The 23888-nt window shown below is 43.9% G+C and overlaps 1 protein-coding gene and 1 long non-coding RNA gene across 3 annotated transcripts in view; one reads left to right on the top strand and one right to left on the bottom strand.

The window, feature by feature from the left end:
• Positions 1-254: 254 nt before the first annotated feature.
• On the bottom strand, positions 255-11884 carry LOC120979360. The gene is made up of 2 exons (XR_005774275.1): positions 11724-11884; positions 255-712 (listed from the first exon to the last, which is right to left on the bottom strand). It is a non-coding gene; the product is annotated as an uncharacterized LOC120979360 (long non-coding RNA).
• The window catches only part of FGGY (FGGY carbohydrate kinase domain containing), a 159012-nt gene continuing 146716 nt past the window's right edge, over positions 11593-23888 (top strand). The window contains exons 1-2 of one of the 2 annotated variants that reach the window (XM_040408068.1): positions 11593-11682; positions 18889-19100. In XM_040408068.1, the coding sequence (XP_040264002.1) occupies positions 18900-19100 (201 nt within the window). In that variant the 5' untranslated portion in view covers positions 11593-11682; positions 18889-18899. Of the gene's footprint in view, positions 11744-18888; positions 19101-23888 lie in introns of both variants that reach the window. The other variant, XM_040408069.1, reaches the window with a different exon arrangement.

The following is a 23888-nucleotide window of genomic DNA, read 5'->3' as shown; positions in this document are numbered from 1 at the left end:
TCTCACTCCCATTTCTACTACTACCATGCTAAATATGATTTTTTGCCATTTTTCAAGTGGTCTTAAACTTTTGATCAGGACTGTATGTAGAGCTCAATGAGATATACGGTACTTGGAGGACTAAAAAGTAGATTTTTATTTCATTTTTTAATCTTTCTTATTTTATGACTACAACTGATTTCCAAGAATTATAATATCTATCTTCACCCAAGGTCTAAACTTAAACTTTTCAATAAAACACATCAAATAAAATAAAAAAAATTCTAAATTTAATATATAATAAAACTAAAATATATAGGGGAAAAAATTGTAAATAATAAAAATAAAAAAAATGCACTGACATCTCATCAATCTCATTGGACACACTTTTGATCCAGATACCAGGGACGATCCTTGTGACTCCTTGTTGCCCCCACCATTGGCCGCCATGACTGTGAAATATGAGAAGTGAGAAGAATTTTTAATCTCTATCAAAGATGCAGAAAGAGAGAAAGAGGGAGCGCTCCGACAAAGCGCCCCATGGAACCAAAGCGAAAGCAGCAGCCAGCTGGTCCTCGTACTCAGATTGACAAGACTTTGGCCCTCCGCCATCTTTTTTCATCCCACCCAAAAGCAACCATCTGGGTTTGTAAAGCCTTTCCTTCCATGACATTTCCATACATGTTTACCGTGTTTGCCGTCCAAATCCTGGAACATGCGCTTGGACGGAGGACTACAGAGAGAGAGAGAGAAAAGAGTGACAAAAATCGCATATGGCGCCATCCTACTGAGCAAAACACAAAAGTACTTATCTTTACTACTTTATCTATTTTTTTTTGCAAAAATGTTTAGATTTTTTTTTTTGTTTAAACTTAGACTTCAGGGGGCATTTAAAAAATCTGCAAAGTAATGAGGTTGGAGCCGGGGCGAGGGAGGTTTTATAATGTGTTTTGTAAGACAGGTTTGGTCCGGAACTTGTTGTGACATGAAGATTTAATTCCCAGCAAGAAAAACATGATCCTCGGGGCACGCCCGTCATTAATTCATACATGTGCAATGTCAGCAATAACATACATGGTGCCTTCACTGCCTGTAAACAGGAGGCGACAGTGAAGAAGCCATAAAGCGGGGGTGGACTATAGGGAGGGCAAATGTCCAAGGGCCTCCACCACAAGCAGCCACTTAGATGGCTTCCACCACCACCTGGATACTCATCATGCACCTCCAATGTTGTGGCCCCTGGAACAGCACTTCCAGCAACTACTGGCCTCTGCCTCCTACAGCCTATAAGATCTCGTTTATGAGCAGTGTGAATCTGTGGCAGGAAATGTACCAGGAATCCCAAGACATCAGTGTCACTCAGAATACAGGCAGAACTTACAGCAGCCTCTACTCTGTGCTCACAGCAATCTCTGATAGAACATCTGCTGCTGTATCGGGTGTGCGATTCTTCTGACTGCATGGGAGACCAGCAAAACTGCTAGAGAGGACACTGATAATACATTTACATCAGTTACTCAAATCACAGTTCCTGTGTATCTGTAGATACAGAGGAAGAATTACTAAAACATTTTTTTTCAAACTGACGGCACAATAACAAATACGCTGGCGATACATGCGCCATATTTATAAAGAAGCTTATATCAGTAAATCCGTGTGCCAGAAATTGAAATCTACACTGATTAGGATATACAGTAGATTACCAATGTAACGGATAGCAGTTTCCTGGCATAAATAACGGAAAATGTATACATTCACAACCCACACACTTTTAGAAAATAGGGAGCCGTATGATAGTAGTTATATTCTTGTACATAGGGGCAGTATTATAGTAGTTATATTCTTGTACATAGGAGCAGTATTATAGTAGTTATATTCCTGTACATAGGAGCAGTATTATAGTAGTTATATTCTTGTATATAGGAGCGGTATTATAGTAGTTATATTCTTGTACATAGGAGCAGTATTATAGTAGTTATATTCTTGTATATAGGTGCAGTATTATAGTAGTTATATTCTTGTACATAGGAGGCAGTATTATAGTAGTTATATTCTTGTACATAGGAGACAGTATTATAGTAGTTATATTCTTGTACATAAGAGCAGTATTATAGTAGTTATATTCTTGTACATAGGAGCAGTATTATTGTAGTTCTATTCTTGTACATAGGAGCAGTATTATAGTAGTTATATTCTTGTACATAGGAGCAGTATTATAGTAGTTATATTCTTATACATAGGAGGCAGTATTATAGTAGTTATATTCTTGTACATAGGAGGAAGTATTATAGTAGTTATATTCCTGTACATAGGAGCAATATTATAGTAGTTATATTCCTGTACATAGGACCAGTATTATAGTAGTTATATTCTTGTACATAGAAGCAGTATTATAATAGTTATATTCTTATACATTGGAGTCAGTATTATAGTAGTTATATTCTTGTACATAGGAGGCAGTATTATAGTAGTTATATTATTGTACGTAGGAGCAGTATTATAGTAGTTATATTCTTGTACATAGGAGGTAATATTACAGTAGTTATATTCTTGTACAAAGAAAGCAGTATTATATTAGTTATATTCTTGTACATAGGAGCAGTATTATATTAGTTATATTCTTGTACATAAGAGCAGTATTATAGTAGTTATATTCTTGTACATATGAATCAGTATTATAGTAGTTATATTCTTATATATAGGAGGCAGTATTATAGTAGTTATATTCTTGTACATAGGAGCAGTATTATAGTAGTTATATACTTGTACATAGGAGCAGTATTATAGCAGTTATATTCTTGTACATAGGAGCAGTATTATAGTAGTTATATTCTTGTACATAGGCAATATTATAGTAGTTATATACTTGTACATAGGAGCAGTATTATAGCAGTTATATTCTTGTACATAGGAGCAGTATTATAGTAGTTATATTCTTGTACATAGGAGCAGTATTATAGTAGTTATATTCTTGTACATAGGAGGCAGTATTATAGTAGTTATATTCTTGTACATAGGAGGCAGTATTATAGAAGTTATATTCTTGTACATAGGAGCAGTATTATAGTAGTTATATTCTTGTACATAGGAGGCAGTATTATAGTAGTTATATTCTTGTACATAGGAGCAGTATTATAGTAGTTATATTCTTGTACATAGGAGGCAGTATTATAGTAGTTATATTCTTGTACATAGGAGCAGTATTATAGTAGTTATATTCTTGTACATAGGAGGCAGTATTATAGTAGTTATATTCTTGTACATAGGAGGCAGTATTATAGTAGTTATATTCTTGTACATAGAAGCAGTATTATAGTAGTTATATTCTTGTACATGGGAGCAGTATTATAGTAGTTATATTCTTGTACATAGGAGCAGTATTATAGTAGTTATATTCTTGTACATAGGAGCAGTATTATAGTAGTTATATTCCTGTACATAGGAGCAGTATTATAGTAGTTATATTCTTGTACATAGGAGCAGTATTATAGTAGTTATATTCTTGTACATAGAGAGCAGTATTATAGTAGTTATATTCTTGTACATAGGAGGCAGTATTATAGTAGTTATATTCTTGTACATAGGAGGCAGTATTATAGTAGTTATATTCTTGTACATAGGAGACGGTATTATAGTAGTTATATTCTTGTACATAGGAGCAGTATTATAGTAGTTATATTCTTGTACATAGGAGGCAGTATTATAGTAGTTATATTCTTGTACATAGGAGCAGTATTATAGTAGTTATATTCTTGTACATAGGAGGCAGTATTATAGTAAGTTATATTCATGTATACAGGGGGAGAGACTATTTCACATCATATTTAACATGTAAAAGTAAAATGGATTTCATCAAAGTAAGTAATATTCTCTTCACTCTGTCTGGTGCTTTGTCAAGGAATGTGATTTATTAGATTACATGAAATATTGTTGGAATACATCAAATTTTCACTCTTGTTTCCAGCATATGGCACTTTTTTTTTTGATACATAAATAAAAATGTAACCAAGAAATAGTAAAAGAGAAGGAATATTTGATATTCTTAAGCGGATTTATTATGGATTTAATTGCAGAACAATGTGAGAAAGTTTAATATTAGCCACATTCAGATTCAGCATCTGCTCTCCATTATGTTTGGCATTTTTGTGGTAAAAATCAGGATTTCTGCTTCTCTGTTCTTCTGTGTTCTTAAAATGAAAGACGGTATAAAAGTAAAACAGCCTAAAATTATCTGCTCTTGAAAGACACAGTAAACATGAGGCAAAGTATATCAAGGAGTTTTTGTTATCCACAGATCCCCCATAAAATTGTAATATCCACAGATCCCCCATAACATTGTAATATCCACAGATCCCCCATAACATTGTAATATCCACAGATCCCCCATAACAGTGTATCATCCACTGATCCCCATAACAGTGTCATCCACAGATCCCCTATAACAGTGTGTCATCCACAGATCGGCCATAACAGTGTCATCCACAGATCGGCCATAACAGTGTCATCCACAGATCCCCATAACAGTGTCATCCACAGATCCCCTATAACAGTGTTTCCCAACCAGTCTGCCTCCAGCTGTTGCAAAACTACAACTCCCAGCATGCCCGGACAGCCTTTGGCTGTGCGGGTATGCTGGGAGTTGTAGTTTTGCAACAGCTGGAGGCACACTGGTTGGGAAACACTGCCCTATAACACTGTCATCCACAGATCCCCATAACAGTGTCATCCACAGATCCCCATAACATTGGCATCCACAGATCGGCCATAACAGTGTGTCCTCCACAGATCCCCCATAACAGCGCATCATCCACAGATCGGCCATAACAGTGTGTCCTCCACAGATCCCCCATAACAGTGTCCTCCTCAGATCCCCCATAACAGTGTCATCCACAGATCTTCCATAGGATCCAGGACACATGTTGTGGATTAGGGAACCCCTTTCATTGATCTTTGCTGGATCTAGATGTATTTCTATTGGGTGGAAAGATTTTGGCATCTTCAGAATCTTCCCTGTTTTCAAACTTTGTGCTTATCTAATAGCGCCGGGATCCAAGACTTAGTCACTGCGTGCAATTAATATCAATGCTGTCAATCGCTGCTCATTACCATGATTATTACACCATGTTTTGTATGTTCTTGCGTTTTTCGGAGCCTCGGGCCCGACTTTTCTAATATTCCTATCCATTTTCACCTCCGGATGGTGATATCATTATCTGCTACCTAATAATTACCAACACGCGACTTCATATCTAATCTGTGCACCTCCAGGAGCTTCATCTGCACATTTGCATCTCCCACATAAACCACCTAAGATTTTTAAAATTACTTTATTAATTATATTTAATTATATTTATAATTAAAATTCTATATAATTATTTTCACTCCCTTAAACTGATGGTCTATCCTCAGGATAGGTCATTAGTATCGGCGCGGCGGGGGTCCGACACCCGGTACCCCCTCTGACCAGCTGTTTAAAGAGGAGCTGCGTCACTGCCTCTTCCTAGGTCAATGACCTCCCGTTCACGGGTCACATGGCCTAGGCGCAGCTCAGTCCCATTTAAGTGAATAGGGCTAAGATGCAATACCAAGCAGGGCCACTATTCAATGGATGGCGCTGTGCTTGACAAGCTGCTTCACTCACCAGAGTCCCGTGACCTCTTCAAACAAGTTACCAGTGGAAGTGCGGACCCATTCATTTTCAATGGGGCCGCAAAAGATGCGGACAGCACACAGTATGCAAAAAAATAGAACATGTCCGCAGACACGAACAAGAAAAGGCATTTCCATTATAGTGCCGGCCATGTGCGGACCACAAAATGCAGAATGCACATGGCCGGTGTCTGTGTTTTGCAGATCCTCAATTTGCGGACCGCTAAACACTTGCGGACGTGTGAATGGACCCTTAGGATGCCATGTGTGAATGGAATCAGACAGACTGGACCCTCATCATAGCCCACAGCTGCAGCATTATGCTCTGAGGCTGCTCATCCCACCACTGGACATCAGCAGGACCAGCCCTAGTAAGCAGTTTGCCAGGTTTAGTAGGGTTGATCCTGCTGACAGCTGCTCTTTAAGGGTAGGTCTGCACGTCTTAGGCGTTGATGTTTTCACTCAAGTTCTGGTCTGGATTTGCCTCGGTAGACGATGAGACTGCTGATGAGACGGGTGTGAGACTGCTGATGAGACGGGTGTGAGACTGCTGATGACAGATCTGCAAATAAGTATCATTGACAGACAGCGATCACACCCCGCAGCGCATGCAGTGAGCGCAGCGCAGGGATCTTCACTGCCAGGTGAGGCTCCAGGATGGCTGTGCCTCCTTATGAGATATGATTTGGGATTACAGCCATAGAGTATTACAAATCCATTGGCATCTGGAGTCACGGATCTAATACTAACGAGGCCGGTGTCATCCGGAGTGAAGCATCATCATATCCGCCAGTCCTGAGCAGCGGGGGGCACAGGGGTCTAACATCTGCATCAACAGCAGGAAATCTGGCCAAACACATGGGAAACTGCCAGCCAACCGCCGTCTCTCCAGATCCCCATACACATGCATGCTCGGCTCAGGAATGGGTGGTAATAGGTAAGGGTATGCCATCACTCCAGATCCCCCATACACATGCATGCTCGGCTCAGGAATGGGTGGTAATAGGTAAGGGTATGCCATCTCTCCAGATCCCCTGTACACATGCATGCTCGGCTCAGGAAGGGGTGGTAATAGGTAAGGGTATGCCATCTCTCCAGATCCCCTGTACACATGCATTCTCGGCTCAGGAATAGGTGGTAATAGGTAAGGGTATGCCATCTCTCCAGATCCCCTATACACATGCATGCTCGGCTCAGGAAGGGGTGGTAATAGGTAAGGGTATGCCATCTCTCCAGATCCCCTGTACACATGCATTCTCGGCTCAGGAATAGGTGGTAATAGGTAAGGGTATGCCATCTCTCCAGATCCCCCATACACATGCATGCTCGGCTCAGGAATGGGTGGTCATAGGTAAGGGTATGCCATCTCTCCAGATCCACCATACACATGCATGCTCGGCTCAGGAATGGGTGGTAATAGGTAAGGGTATGCCATCTCTCCAGATCCACCATACACATGCATGCTCGGCTCAGGAAGGGGTGGTAATAGGCATGGGTATGCCAACTCTATGCAACAATCCAAAAATACCACAAAAACTCTACCCATCCTAAGACACAGGTAAAACGCCATAGCGTCACCCTCCACGTGTAAGAACTCTGTGACCCCGCACTCCTGGTGGGTCAATAAGACTTTGATGGTGACCGGACCCCCACTGGGGACGATGTGAGAGATGGCAATCTCTGTACAGCACTGTGGAATAGGCTGGCGCAATATCAGCACTTCTATGGGGACAGCGGAGTAAGCCTTGCCAGCTGGTGGTATCGTGACAATAAAAGGATAGGGTATGTTGGAACTGAGATAGGCATACCACTTTAAAGAGGACCCCCCCCCCCCCCCCCCCCCGACTTGTCTGTTTTAGTAACTACTTGCATTCCCCAGGTAAAAACAATTCTGTTCTTATGACTCTATGTTGTGCCATTCCTCTTTTATTCCTACTAGAAGCATGTGAAGGAATTGCTAGTGGTCTGCGATGAAGGTCCATCTGGGTGTGACCCTGCACAATCTAAGACTATCCCATCAGCGCTGCCCCCCTCCCCCCAACTGGAAACTTTCCATAGGCAAACTGTAATACCCAGGTCAAGGGGCAGTAGTATAAACTTTACATCTGTGGGCTCTGGATTAAGATGTGCAGGGTCCTCAGGAGCTGAGTGACGCCCCCCATCCCTCTCCTATCACTGTGTGACCTGCCCCATTCATGTGACGCTCCCAGTACTCGGGCCGCTCTGAATCCTGAGACTTTGCTGTAATCCTGCTTTTTCTGTCATGTAATCCTCCGCGATGTCATCAGCTACAAAGCTTCATGTGGAGAAACCTTTCATCACCTCCAGGTGTAATCCCATCATCTGCACAACTACCAGGGAGGCCGAAAAGACAGGGGATCAATGTCACCTCTCCTGACTGCCCCATGCGCTGCACTCTCGCTTCAGCTGGGGATGCATGTGTTTTTGATGGGGAAGGAGGAGAGAAAGCTGCACCAGCCATCTTATCCCCCGGCACAAGAAAAGGATGGGGCGTTAACATTCATCGTGCCCGGTACTTTTCTCCCCCATATCAGTCGGGAGCCCTCCATTCACATTAGACTTTTGGTCGGCTGGGGTGAAACTACAACTCCCAGCATGATATATTCACTTCTGTGGCAGTTCCAAAAACAGCCAAGCATGTGTGCATGCTGGGAGTTGTAGTTTTTTAACAGGAGTTGCGCACCCCCGGCCTCTTGTGTATGGGGGCCTTCTCACATCTGTACGGCCATGGTGGAAGGTGATGGAACCATGGTTATGGTGATCTTGGTTTTGGGGACAGAATCAGGTCATGGAAATGAGACTCACAAAGGTGGGTCAACCAAGGTGATGCATAGAGGACTGGGGGCCCAATGGGGGCCCCCAGTGAGCTCCTATCTAACTGGGTCATGGCTTGTTACTCCCTACTTCCTTCCTGTGACCCTTGAGTTGATCCTCTGGTGCCTGCAGGTATCATGGAGTTCTGAACAGGTTCTCAGCAACCATTCCAAAGGTATGTGAGTCCGACCTGAGCCAGGGGCGTAGCTATAGGGGAGGCGGCTGATTTAGGGCCCGAACTCGGGGCCCACTCAGGAGGCGGGCTAAAAGACTGTAATGTCAGGGTCCACTCATGTATTATACAGTGGCATTATATAGAGACATTATATACAGTCACATGACATATAGTATATATGTAGGAAATGGACGGAGCGGCCGCCGGGCCTGGTCTTGACTACCCACAGGAGTGAGGGCTGCTGCTTGCCCTTGTGGTGGCCCAGTCATTTCTAGCTGGGGCCCTCTTTCCATGGGCCCTATAATGATCACAAAGGCTTTCTTGATGGATTCGGACAACGGTCGCATGAACCTGCAGAGACGGGTGAATGTGGGTGCAGGTGACACGGGCACGGTACTGGTCTCACCCGTTCTGGGTCTCATTCCCAATATCTCCTTATATCGTTAGGAAATGCCTCCATTGTATGATCAGTGAGGGCCCGTCCGCTGGGACCTCCTTGATCCTGAGCATGAATGGGCTGCAGCGCTGATGGACGCCGTCTGTCTCCTCTTCCTCTCTGCTTTTCTTTTCACAGACCCATTGATTTCTATGGGCCAGTCTTGCATAAAAATCAGACCGAAGTATCACTGCTGAAAATTTCCCTGCACGGCCGGCCAGTCCATGAAAAAAGAAGCCACCCATGTGTCCGTTTTCAGTCCATCCTACACTCCGTCGTCCATGTGCGCTCTTACCTTATAATCTGACTACTACTATTGGGGTCTTCAGGCGCTCTGGGGATGATTAACCCCTTCCTAACATGGCCATTTTCCATTTTTGCATTTTAGTTTTTTACTCCCTATCCCATATGGGATAAACTTTTTGATATTTTAATAGTACAGGCGTTTGTGGATGTTTTTTTTATTGTTTATTCATTTAAATTTTAGGGAAAGGAGGTGATTTGAATTTTTATTGTTTTATATATTTGTAAAAAGTTTTTTCCTTTTTTTTTTTTAGGCCCCCAAGTGGACCCCAACATGCAATCATTAGATTGAAATTTGTATAAAGTAATGGAATGTTATCCATTACAATATACAAAGATCAGTATATTCCAATATAGTGCTGCCACCTGCAGGCCGGCTCTGGCTTATTACTACAATGGAATGCCTGCCCCAATCTCAGCCAGGGGTAGGCGTTCCAGCCGTTCAGATGCTGTGGTCCATGGTATCTAAAGAGTTAAATGTCCGCGATCGGCATTACCACCGACTGCAGACATTACCCCCGGGGGGTCTGAGGTGTGAAACAGCAGTCACCTGGTAGCTCTGGAGCAGGCGCCATCTTTAAAGACCCAACATCCACCATACAATTACAAGAGATGTCGGGAAGGGGGTAAAGGGGTTATCTGAGAAAAGATTTTGATGACCTATCCTCAGACTAGGTCATCATCAATATCCGATCTGCAGGGTTCCCAGGACCCCCGCTGATCAGCTATTAGAAGAGGCCAGGCGCTCCCTAAGCACAACAGCCTCATCCTCAACCAGTGACGTCATCGTACATCGGTCACATGGCCTACTTGCAGCTCAACCTCATTCAAGTCAATAGGGTTGAGCTGTAGTACCAAGCACTGCCACTATATGATGCACGGCGCTGTCCTGGAGATCTGCCGGGAGCCCACCGCTGTTACTGAAACTGCTGATCGGCAGGGGTCCGATTCCCAGATAGCTAGAATGACCCCTTTTAATCTGGCTGTGCACATTACATGTATGTAGGCAAAACCTTCTTTTTTCGGTGGGCTTGGCTGACCATCTAATGTGTACGGAGACCTCCATACTCTCTTCTGATGGCAGATCGGCAGTTGGATTTCAGCATGTCTAATCCTTTAGTTCTTCACAACACATGCACACTCGGCCAAGTGGGGCATGCATGTGTACAGTGGGAAAGAGCCGGCAGTTATCTCATACGTACGGCATGTTGTGGGCATGCGGTGCCCAGTACGACTGTCCTAACGGTCAGCGTGCGCCCATAGGCTATAGCTCTGGCCGCAGACGACCGCATTCAGCAGCTCTGCTCTCTTCCTGCGCATTAGTTCAGTATAACACGTTGTGGGGTCCACAGCTCGTGCTTTCATAGACTCCCTCAGAATTCGTAACACTGCGGCTATGGGGAACGCTGAGATTAGCCGTGTCCCAAGGGTTAATGTGTGCTGGAAATACTAGACGGAAGACGTCTCAGCCGGGTCTGGAAAAATATTTAAAACCAGTCTGACTACAATGAGCTGTATCAGAGAGATGGGCAATAGCCACCGTCACGGGTCAGCAGCTCTCCTGCGTACCCAGGACACCGGGGGGAAAAGAGGCAGCGACTGCGAGTGATGGGTGCGACTCCCCACTGAGCCCAACATGGGGATTCCCAGTCCTGCTGGCTACTTGCTTTTAGAAACAGCGCCGCCGCTTTCCATAGGGTGCATAGGGCATTGCAATTCAGCTCCACTGAAGCGAATGGCACTGAGCTGCAATACCTCTCATGACCTGAGGACAGGAGTGGCGCTGAGCAAGACTGCATGCTAGGAGTTGTGGTTTCACCACAGCTGGATTGCAGCAGGTTGGTGACCCCCGCCTTCTAGCTATTGCCTCTCCACTGTTGGCTGGGGGTCATTCTCTTATAATACATATTATTTGGTAGTAGTGAATACCGAGGGCCTGTATAAGGGTCTCCCCGAGTTCTCAGAGACTGAACCAATAAAATGTTCCTTTAAGAAGTTGCTATAACTGCTGGAAAATGTCTACAAGGGACATGTTGATGTGAACACAGCTCGGTCCTTAAATGTAGCAGAGCCGAGCGCTGTACAGTCCAACAAAAATTACCCCCCACTGCCAAAGAATCAGAGGTTACATTGTAACCACAGCCTGCGCCCCAGGGGCTAAGTCCAGGGAGATCCGGCCAATCACAGATTCTGTACAAAGGACCAATCACCAACAATCTGACAAAAGCAAAAAGAAACTGCAGGTTTTCAGAGGAAGCTGAGAGTGAAACATTGTATCAATCTGCTGAAAGCACCCCCAGTGCAAGTAAGTGCTCCACCTACCCCCACAGGGCAGCTGATACCTACCTGGCAAGCAGTTCCCTCAGGTATACCAATTACCACAAAGGCTCTTTACAGGCAAATAGCCCTTTCTGTAACGAAGTTGTGGATGTGAACTCCCCACAATGCATCAGTCCAGTGCAGGCTCCAAATACCGCAGCCGAACGTCTGCGTAGAGCCAAGTGTGACTGATACCTCTGCAACCCCTAGAGCAGGCATGGCCAACCTGCGGCTCTCCAGCTGTTGTGAAACTACTACTCCCAGCATGCATACTTGCTCTGCTCTTCTAAGAACTCCCATAGAAGTGAATGCAGCATGCTGGGATTTGTAGTTTCAGCTGCAGTGCTAATCCCTGCTCTAGGGCAGGCATGGCCAACCTGCGGCTCTCCAGCTGTTATAAAACTACAACTCCCACCATGCCCTGCTGCAGGCTGATAGCTGTAGGCAGTTTGAGCATGCTGGGATTTGTAGTTTCACAACAGCTGGAGTGTCTGAGGTTGCCTTCCCCTGCCCTATACTGTAGCTATGCCTCTCAGCAGCATAATAAGGAATTGTTGCCTATGCAATTTAATTATACATTATAATCAAATATGATCCAAAATCATCCTGGATAAGTTTAACCACACATAGGGAGTAGCTAAGTAGGTAAAGATGATGACTATGAGCTACTGCAAGCTACACACAACCACATTACTAGGAACATGAGTTTCCATTGCAATCAGCGACTACTTCCCAATACAGCACAATACTTATAAATGTATAAAACCTGCCTATAACAAAAACACATTCATAAATTACTTATCCTGTCCTGAGTTACATCCTGAATTATACTCCAGAGCTGCACTCACTATTCTTCTGGTGCAGTCACTGTGTACATACATTACATTACTTATCCTGTACTGATCCTGAGTTACATCCTGAATTATACTCCAGAGCTGCACTCACTATTCTGCTGGTGCAGTCACTGTGTACATACATTACTTATCCTGTACTGATCATGAGTTACATCCTGTATTATACTCCAGAGCTGCACTCACTATTCTGCTGGTGGAGCCACTGTGTACATACATTACATTACTGTCTACATACATTACATTACTTATCCTGTACTGATCCTGAGTTACATCCTGTATTATACTCCAGAGCTGGACTCACTATTCTGCTGGTGGAGCCACTGTGTACATACATTACATTTCTTATCCTGTACTGATCCTGAGTTACATCCTGTATTATACTCCAGAGCTGCACTCACTATTCTGCTGGTGGAGCCACTGTGTACATACATTTCATTACTTATCCTGTACTGATCCTGAGTTACATCTTGTATTATACTCCAGAGCTGCACTCACTATTCTGCTGGTGCAGTCACTGTGTACATACATTACTTATCCTGTACTGATCCTGAGTTACATCCTGTATTATACTCCAGAGCTGCACTCACTATTCTGCTGGTGCAGTCACTGTGTACATACATTACTTATCCTGTTCTGATCCTGAGTTACATCCTGTATTATACTCCAGAGCTGCACTCACTATTCTGCTGGTGCAGTCACTGTGTACATACATTGCTTATCCTGTACTGATCCTGAGTTACATCCTGTATTATACTCCAGAGCTGCACTCACTATTCTGCTGGTGAAGCCACTGTGTACATACATTACATTACTTATCCTGTACTGATCCTGAGTTACATCCTGTATTATACTCCAGAGCTGCACTCACTATTCTGCTGGTGCAGTCACTGTGTACATACATTACTTATCCTGTTATGATCCTGAGATACATCCTGTATTATACTCCAGAGCTGCACTCACTATTCTGCTGGTGCAGTCACTGTGTACATACATTACTTATCCTGTTATGATCCTGAGATACATCCTGTATTATACTCCAGAGCTGCACTCACTATTCTGCTGGTGCAGTCACTGTGTACATACATTGCTTATCCTGTACTGATCCTGAGTTACATCCTGTATTATACTCCAGAGCTGCACTCACTATTCTGCTGGTGAAGCCACTGTGTACATACATTACATTACTTATCCTGTACTGATCCTGAGTTACATCCTGTATTATACTCCAGAGCTGCACTCACTATTCTGCTGGTGCAGTCACTGTGTACATACATTACTTATCCTGTTATGATCCTGAGATACATCCTGTATTATACTCCAGAGCTGCACTCACTATTCTGCTGGTGCAGTCACTGTGTACATACATTACTTATCCTGTTATGATCCTGAGATACATCCTGTATTATACTTCAATGCGAACCCGTCCTTATTGTGAAACATACGGAAACGGAATGCACACAGGCCCATTGAAATGAATGGTTCTGCAAAAAAAAAAAAAAAAAACGGACACGGAAAGAAAATACCTTCGTGTACATGAGCCCTTATACTCCAGAGCTGCACTCACTATGGTACAGACATACAGCCATCAGTAGGAGCTGCTATATTGATAGGCACCCAGCTTTTTATAAAAACGGATACAAAAATGTCTACTTTCACACTAGCGTTCTTCGCGGATCCGTCATAGATCTGCAAAAACGCTTGTATTATGTCTTCTATGGCCATGACGGATCAGTCATGAACACCACTGAAAGTCAATGGGGGACGGATCCGTTTTCTATTGTGTCGCACCACATTGCAGACAGAAAAACGCTGCTTGCAGCGTTTTTCTGTCCACGACGGTAACGCAACCAAATGGAACGGAATGAATTTTGGTGCAGCCCGTTTCGTTCAGTTCAGTTTTGTCCCCATTGACAATAAATAGGGACAAAACGGAATTGTTTTCTTCCGCTATTGAGATCCTATGACAGATCTCAATAGCGGAATTGAAAACGCAGATGTGAGAGTAGCCTTAGAAGGGACATCATAAAATTTTATCCGTTTTTAAAATCACTGAATCTTCTGCGTGGGTTATGTACCCGCTCTTCTACAGTCCTGAATATCATGGCTGCCATGTTTTCATGTTTTCTGCTTCTTTAATTATCCTAAGGGCTCATGCCCACGAGCATAAGCGCACAGTGCCCGTGCTGTGGCCCGCAAATTGCTGTCCGCAATGCACAGGCACGACCGTGGGGCAACCGCATGCAGATCGTGGACCCATTCACTTGAATGGGTCCGGGATCCGTATCCGACGGTCCTCACCACAAAAAAGTAGTGCATGCACGGAATGGAACCCCACGGAAGAACTCCGTAGTGCTTCCGTTCCGTGGTTCAGTTCCGTTCCGCACCGCATCTCCGGATTTGCGGACCCTCACAGCCACGGAGGGGCAATGGTAATGGGCATGAGCCCTAAGGCTCTATGGCCATTGTGAGACTACAAGTACCAGCATGCCTTGCCAGCAACAGGTTGCATAAGTTTATTTCCAGAGGCCGGGATTGTGTGTCCGTTGTCCTCCTCAATGCTGCACTGTGCGCAGGTCTCGCCCGCTTTGTGTATTTGCCGTCGGCTGGAGCGCTGCCTGCTTAGACATGTGCATATCTAATATTGACTGAGGCCGCTTCTTAAAATGGCGCCGTCAATATTTAGTTTTCATTACCCTGATCGACTCTTTCAAGGGTTTCTTTGTACCTGAGAGGCAGGAAATGTCTGTTCTCAAGACTTTGGTGCTACGAGGTGGGATCTGGACCTCAACCTCTGATATAAGCACTACATCTCCCACAATGCACTGCAGCAGAACCCTTAGATCCGGTCACATCCAGAGCTGCATTCACAATGGTGGTGCTGACAGCCGCTGGTAAGCTGTAGATACTATCATGTATTGTATTCTGGCCATGTACGGGTTCTTCATCACCTGACAGTGTTATTACAGACCTCTTCATGTATAATGTCCTAGGAGCCTGTGCAGAACGTGCCGGTTCTGGAGCAGTAAAGCGCTCGTTATTACTTATTATGTGGCTCCTGACCGTAGGGCCAGGCGGCTGCTGAGGCTCCTGGGGCGTCCTGCCCATGAGAATGGACAGCGGTCACAGCGCCAAGAAGAATCGGAGCCCTAGCGATGTTCTGTCTAGTGACACGATGGGTAGAAATGAAGGGCTGCAGGTGACATTCTTAGTTATCTGTTCATTGAAAAGTGGATAAAAAGATAATATAGGACGAGAGCCTGCAGGAAATCAGTGACGGACCTGAACTTAGCGGGCATTTACTGTCCCCCATTGTCCTCCTATCATTCTACCCTTCCTTCCTCTCTTCCTTCATTTCTCATTTCCTATTGTTCTTCCTTCCTACCTTCATTTCCTTTCTTCCTCACTTCACTTTCTTCCTTCCACTTTTAATTTCCTTAACTCTTCCTCTTATTTCCTTCTTCCTTTCCTTCCTTCTTCCATCCATCCATTCATCCCTTCCTTTCTTCACTTCCTTGTCTTCTTTCATTCCTTTCTTCCCTTCTCCTTTTTTTTTCTTTCTTTCTCTCTCTTTCTTTCTTTCTTTTTCTTCCTTCCTTCCTCCCTCCCTTTCTTTCTTCCTTCCTTCCCCTCTCTCTTCCATGCCTTTCCTTCCTTCCTTTCTTCATTTCCGTCCTTCCTTTCCTTTCTTCATTTCCTTCCTTCCTCCCTACCTTAATTTCCTTCCTTCCTCCCTACCTTCATTTCCTTTCTTCGTCACTTCATTTTCTTCCTTCCACATTTAATTTCCTTCATTCCTCCACTCATTTCCTTCTTTCTTTCCTCCCTCCCTCTCTTGCTTGCCTCACTTCCTTCCTTTGTCCCTTCATTTCCTTCCATCCATCATTTCCTTCCATCCATCATTTCCTTCCATCCATCATTTCCTTCCTTTCCTCCTTTATTCCTTCCTCCCTCCCTTCTCTCCCTCCTTCCTTCCTCACTTTACAGAATTTACGAGCTCCTGGCGCGGCTCAGACATCTCGGTAAACCGGCGCAGTGACTTGACCTCACTTGACTGATCTCATCTCATCGATTGTCCCAGAAGAAGAGAAATAACAGATAATAATTTCCCATTTCCACTGCTGACATAATTGGAAGTAGTCACTCGGTGTCACCTGCAGATAATCTACTGCGCCTCGCCCCAGAGAGGTGGCCGATGGTACAAATGTTATGAATTAGCGCAAGGACAGACGGAGGAGCTGAGCCAATCCTTCCGATAGTGCAGTGATCCGCACGGACCGCTCGCCATGGTGTCAGACCGCACTTTGCATGCAGACCTGCTCTCGCTCCGCCGCCATTGTCCTTTAAACAACCTCTGTAGCCCAGAATGCACTTAACTTGCATGGAGACTGGAAGGGAGACATGATTAATATTCCCTTGTAGTTTATTTCAATGTTACATTTTACAAAGTTGCAGCCCCGGGAAGGCTGACAGCCCAATCTTAATTAAGATTCATTATACAGAGAGCCTCTCTAAATGGAGGTCAGCGAGGCTTGTTTTGGAGTCGGCGACTGGCCTGCTCTCCTCTTGCTTTCAATCAAACCCTAGACGAGAACATTTCCAAATTGATTTTACTTTATAAATTGCTTTCATTGCCCAGTATCTGAGGAAGAAAAAAATAGAAGCAGATGTCCTACCAGCGCCAATTCTCAAATGCATGCTCTGGGGCGAGGTGATGGATGCAGTTAAGGGCCCCCCATCCCCCTCCACTCGCCCTAATGCTGCGCGTACACATTTAATATGTCTGACCAATAATATTCTAATATATCTGGAGGATTAAGAAATGTCTGGAAGAATTCCCGCACAATCTTACTGGAGATTACTATATTAGTCGTCCATAATTCCCTTGCCTGATCTGACCCCTATACCATAGATGTAGCAGACTACGGGGCCCTTGGGGTAAGGAGCCCCTGCCCTGATTGCTGCTGTCTCTTACTATATGGTGATAGTGGCTCTCCTTAAGGAGATCCAGCTGGTGTAAGGAGTCTTTACAGTAAAGTATGTAAATCGGCTCTCTGCTAGAAGGAAGAAATCTGACTCTCTACTGCCACCTATAAGTAGATCCCAAAGGCATCTCAGATAGTGTTGAGCAAACTTGTGTTTTAAGTTCTGCGTCCAAAGTTCGGGTTATCGAACAATCCCGTTATGGATTCCACTACCACGGACCATAACGGAATTTGGAATCCATAACGGGAATCTTCGATAACCCGAACTTTGGACGCAGAACTTAAAACACAAGTTCGCTCAACACTAATCTCAGACAATCAGTACAAGCTGGGTGTCATAGCTTCCAAGATTGTTCAGTGGGTCAGACAATGACTTCCACTACCTATAGGTGGCACTAGAGAGACAGTTTTCTTCCTTTTGGAGGAGAGCTAATTTGCATGCTATAGGGATTTTAACCATCGCAGCCCAAGGTTCATACAATGAGCCCTTTTGTCCCAAGGAGTAGGACCCAGTTCCAAATTACAGGGCCCATTTTGATCTTGGCTCTGGGACCCTCTGTCTTCTGTGTATGTAACAGCCCCCCATATATCACAGGTTGGGGGCTTTTGATTCGTATACCCATAGGTGACTATTGCAGCCAAAGAGATACATTGAGGAGCACAACTGAAGCCAAGAAGCAGTGACATTGGGACGCTTTGACTGCAACTTTGACATTGAAAGCAAGCTATACCGCAGTCATCCTCCAATAGGAATCAATGGAAACCAAGACATCAGCGCAACTCAGGATTGCATGAAAGTTGCAACGTGACCTTCGCGAAGCTCATGCATTTTCAATAAAAGGAAACATAAAAATTCCCAGTAACTATAAATCATCCACAAAAATACTTTTTATCAAATCCATACACATCCGTCATCCTGGATCACTATTTCTGGTGACAGATACCATACTGCCAGGAAGAGCTGACAGAGGGATGGGGAGGAGCCTCTGCGTGACCAGGTGACAGAAGAAGCCTCACCATGAGAGTTAGCATGGATCCTGAATGGAACACCATAGAAGAGGGCCATCAAATTCCCACAAAGTATAGATTCATGGATCATTGCCTTTATTATTTAAATTGGAAAAAATGATATTCTATAAAATGTTAATTGTTTTACATTCCACCATAAAAAACATTTTTGTGAATAACTTTAAAAAAAAGTCTAGCTTACTCTTAAATAAATGCACATATGTTTGCATACAGAGCCATTTCCCTCTTGCATCAGCCGCCATTGTCTTTTCTAGAGTAGTCACATTGTATTGAGTCGATTGTTTCAAAATAACTCAAGATTTTTTCCCCACTCTGCCCCATTTTTAGCCAGATTCAAAATGCAGAAGCAAAGAACGAACGCGCCGTCGTACTACATTGGAGTGGATGTTGGAACGGCGAGCGTGCGCGCAGCTTTGGTGGACCAGTCTGGGATGGTGATTGACCAGGCAGAAGAAGCTCTGACTATATGGGAACCTCGGCCTGACCACTACGAGCAGTCGTCCGATGACATCTGGAGAGCGTGCTGCGCTGTTACCAAGGTAACCATGCTGTAAAAGCAAAAAAAAAAATACAAAGAAAATATTGTAATGTTTTTGCAAAAATGACCCATTAGTTATTGGTAGAAAAAACATTGATTACTGGTCACCAGTAAATTTCTCCACGGGAAACGAGGTCGCTGACATCCTTCCAGCCATATTAATTGGTCCAGACTCTTTCTGATGGTCACAAGGAAATTTGGTGATTCTGCAATTTTGCAAAAAATCTAAATTTGCTGTATGAACCCATATATACAGAAATTTGGGGTTTTCTTTTTAAAGTCATGTTTCAGGGTGTAGAAATATTGATTTCTATGAAAACTCAAGTAGGAGGCGAATCTAGCTGCTTCCTCCCTCTCTAACATCAGCCATGAACTTCCTAGTATTTCATGTTTTTCAAAAATCCCTTCTAACAAGGGAATGTGTCGCTTATATATATTCTACTATGTAAAACCAGATAGTTATACAAATACTTTTTCCTTATCTAATTTTATGTTCTCATTGTAGTTTTTTTTGTATTCTATTTCTATTTTCTGTACATGATTATGGGACTGCCATCTTGCTTGAGCGCTATTCACAGCATTCAGAGGTTACAGCAGCCAAATGGACCATAGGAACCTGAAGTCTAAGGCTACTTTCCCATCTGTGGCAGGATGATCCGGCAGCATGCAGCAGTTTCTGTCCGGCCAATTTTCATCATTTTTTGCCGGATCTCCACCAGACCCTATTGTAGTTAAGGCGGCAGGTGGGCATTCCGGTTGCATCTGACAGTGCCAAATCTGGAAAACTCTGGCAGGCTGTTCTCTGCTGGAACAGCCTGCCCGAATTGGTGCCACACATGTAACAGTAGCCTAAAGATAACTCTTTGACTTCTGTGGCATAATGTTGTGGGCATGCTCTGTGTCCTGTGCAGAGATCACTGTGCAGGGAAGGAGAGGAGGTGAGCTGTGACCATTGCAACCTGTATTGTAGAGATGATTCATTGACTTCTATGGGAGAGTGTTATGGGCATGCTCGGTGCCCTGTGCAGAGTTCATTATACAGGGAAGGGGAGAAGGTGAGCTGTGACCAAGGACCATAGGTACCTGTATTCTGGAAATGACTGATTGACTTCTATGGAAGAGTGTTGTGGGCATGCTCTGTGTCCTGTGCAGAGTTCATTATACAGGGAAGGGGAGAAGGTGAGCTGCGACCATTGCAACCTGTATTGTAGAGATGATTTATTGACTTCTATGGGAGAGTGTTATGGGCATGCTCGGTGCCCTGTGCAGAGTTCATTATACAGGGAAGGGGAGAAGGTGAGCTGTGACCAAGGACCATAGGTACCTGTATTCTGGAAATTAGTCATTGATTTCTATGGGACAGTGTTGTGGGCATGCTCTGTGACGTGTGCAGAGGTCATTATACAGGGAAGGGGAGCTGTGATCAAGGACTATGGGAATCTGTATTCTGGAAATTGACTTTTATGGGAGATTGTGCAGGAATGAGGAGAAAGTGATTTATGGTGGATCCTGTACTGCGTATATTTTATATATAGGTGTTATCTGTCACTGTAACCCTGCTTGTGATGATAATGAGACGACTGCTGAATAGTGACCTCTGCAGACCAGGAAGTATTAGCCAATTTTAAGGCTCAGTATAAAGACTGTAGGATTTCAGGATTATTTAAAAAATCTAATGCAATACAAAAAAAATTTAAACTGCCCCAAAAATTTGTCAAAATAGGTTCAATATAAAAAGTTGATGGGAGGAAGGCTCACTCACTTTAACTGACGGAGAGCTGATAGAGAAAGGGGAGGAGCTTGCAGGTGACCGAGTGACAGAAACGGCAGCTCCAAGATAGTAAATATGGCCGACAACGATCCCCGCCAGCTGCTTCTTGTCCTGGAAACTAAAGGCAGGAATCTGGATAAAAATAACAGCTGCCCCTTTGGGCTCCATAGGCATCAGCTCCATCTGCAACTCCTGGAGCTACACCCCTGGAAATAAGGCTTTGAATAGGGGCATCTATAAAAGGGTCCACACTGACTTTTTGTTGGCCACAAATACACCCTGTAATTGGCCTTAATTCGGGCATTTTAGACATTTGTCGCTTAAAGGGTCCTGTCAGGTTCTCTGTATCTGCCTTACGGTTTGACCTCTTCTCTCCTCTGACCCCATTAATGTCTAACTTCCCCTGAGAAACTGGGGGGAGGATCACTTTGAACTTACAATGAGGCCTGGGATAATATGGAGGACCTGTCACTGATGGGACTTAATATGATAATTGGCCTCATTAGGGTAATTGTTTTCTAGTAGAAGCTCAGAATGACCTCGTTCATGAGAGAAATGTTTTCCTTGCTCGATCCTGATGGTCGCAGGAGTTCAGCTCTGCACATAGCGACACTTGCATTGCAATTTTTGGGTCCATGACTATGGCATTTTTGCCTCATTTTCTTTGCCATAAACATCTTAATATGTGTTTTGATTTTTTGGGCATTTTACAAAGGTTTTTTTCTACAGAGGCAGTGACATCAGACGGGGGCACATACTTTCTTGTTTAAAAAGATGTCATGCAAAAAGACATGGCACAAAAAAGCAACAAGAAAACTCGAAAACTACCACCCAATAATTGCATGTATGTAACAAAAAAAGATGGCGTTTTTTCTGACTTTTTTTGGACTGAATGCTGTGTGTAGGAGACTATACTCCCCTGCTCCCTTTTTTTTTACTGCTATGTCTAGTTAAGTGTCAGTCTTCACTGCTGTTCTATCATTCTATTCATGGACCTTGTTAGAAGTTCCTCCCAGATAGGATAGTGAAAAAAATATAAATAATTGCACCATGTGCAACGTCACATTCACAATTAAAAAAACATGGCTGCTCTTTTTCATATTTCTGGTATATAAGTATATAAGGCTGAGCTGCGATACCAGAAAGATCCTTTGGATAGGTGTGGCGCTGTTTTTGGAAGAGAGCAGTCATGCTTTTCCTGGCCAAGCCTTTTAATCACTTTGGTCTACCTGCGGCCCTCCAGCTGTTGCAAAACTACAACTCCCAGCATGCCCGAACAGCCTACAGCTATCAGCCTACAGCAGGGCATTTTGGGAGTTGTAGTTTTACAACAGCTGGAGGGCCGCAGGTTGAGCATGCCTGGTCTACAGTTTTGGGGTCTCTTGTTGTATTGTGTGTGTGCAGTGATTATCTTAGCCACTAGGGGGTCTGTAGCTATTGTGAGAGGTCAGAGGTCACCTAAGGCTGGTTTATATTAATCCAGTCCTTAGAATGCAATTTGCTGATGGATCATAATGTCGGTGAATGACAAACCAGTTTTTCATGAAAATATTAAATAATCTCTAGTCACAGTTATATTATTGGGAATTATGCTGTTTGCTGCTAGGATTACAAGTAACCCTTTTCGGTTGGGAATACTAACAATATAGGTCTCTGTCCCTTTAAGGATATCCAGCTGTTGAATTATTCATGGTGTCGGCAGTAGACGGGTCAGCTCTCTGCTCGCTGAATCGATCACTGATCAATCATTAATTAGATGTGCCAAGAGCCCTGGATAAAACATGTATACGGGGCACTGGGCCAAATCTGCATTATAGGTGCACGCATCGGGCCCGGGCTGGAGACACAGGCGCCCCATGCATCTCTCTGTCCCAACATATATGTAGATAGATAGACAAAGTATATGTCCTAATTTTTATCTAAGGCGTATGGCCACCTTTGTCCATCAGGAATGCGTTAGACAGACCAGAGCCTTCACCCTAAACCATAGATATGCAGCTCGGTTCGGTCCACTTACCTGGGTCTGTTTTCAGGTGGATTTCTGATATGAACAGCAATTGTTATCACACCCCAGACCTCTAAAGTAATTCAGACCCCAGATAGACCCCTAAACTCATTCATACTCCAGACCAGACCTCTAAACTCATTCAGAATCCAGTTCAAACCTCTAAGCTCATTTAGACCCAAGACCAGACCTCTAAGCTCATTCATACCCCTGATCAGACCTCTAAACTCATTCAGACTCCATATCAGAGCTCTGAAATCATTCAGACCCCAGATCAGACCTCTAAGCTCATTTAGACCCCAGATCAGACCTCTAAGCTCATTCATACCCCTGATCAGACCTCTTAACTCATTCAGACCCCAGATCAGACCTCTAAACTCATTCAGACTCCAGACCAGAGCATTAAAATTATTCAGACCCCAGACCAGACCTCTAAAATCAATCATCCCTCAGATTAGACCTCTAAACTCATTCAGACTCCAGACCAGACCTCTAAGCTCATTCAAACCCCAGACCAGACCTCTAAACTCATTGAGACCCCAAATCAGATCTCTAAACTTATTCATATCCCAGACCTATAAACTCATTCAGACCCCAGACCAGACCTATAAACTCATTCAGACCCCAGATCAGAACTCTAAAATCATTCAGAACCCAGATCAGACCTCTAAACTCAATCACCCCTCAGATCAGACCTCAAAACTTATTCAGACTCCAGATCAGAGCATTAAAATCATTCAGACCCCAGACCAAACCTCTAAACCCATTCAGACCCCAGATTCATTCAGACTCCAGAGCAGACCTCTAAGCTCATTAAGACCCAAGACCAGACCTATAAACTCATTGAGACCCCAGATTAGGCCCCTAAACATATTCAAACCCCAGACCAGACCTCAAAGATCAATCAGACCCCAGCCCTCTAAACTCATTCAGACCCCAGATTAGACCCTTAAACTCAGACCACAAACAAGACCCCCTGAAATTCATTCCTATGCCAAATAAGACCCGTAAAC

Source organism: Bufo bufo, chromosome 9 (genome assembly GCF_905171765.1).
Source record: "Bufo bufo chromosome 9, aBufBuf1.1, whole genome shotgun sequence".
Lineage (NCBI taxonomy): Eukaryota > Metazoa > Chordata > Amphibia > Anura > Bufonidae > Bufo > Bufo bufo.
Note: the sequence above shows the minus strand (reverse complement) of the source record. Positions and strands in the feature narration are given on the sequence as shown.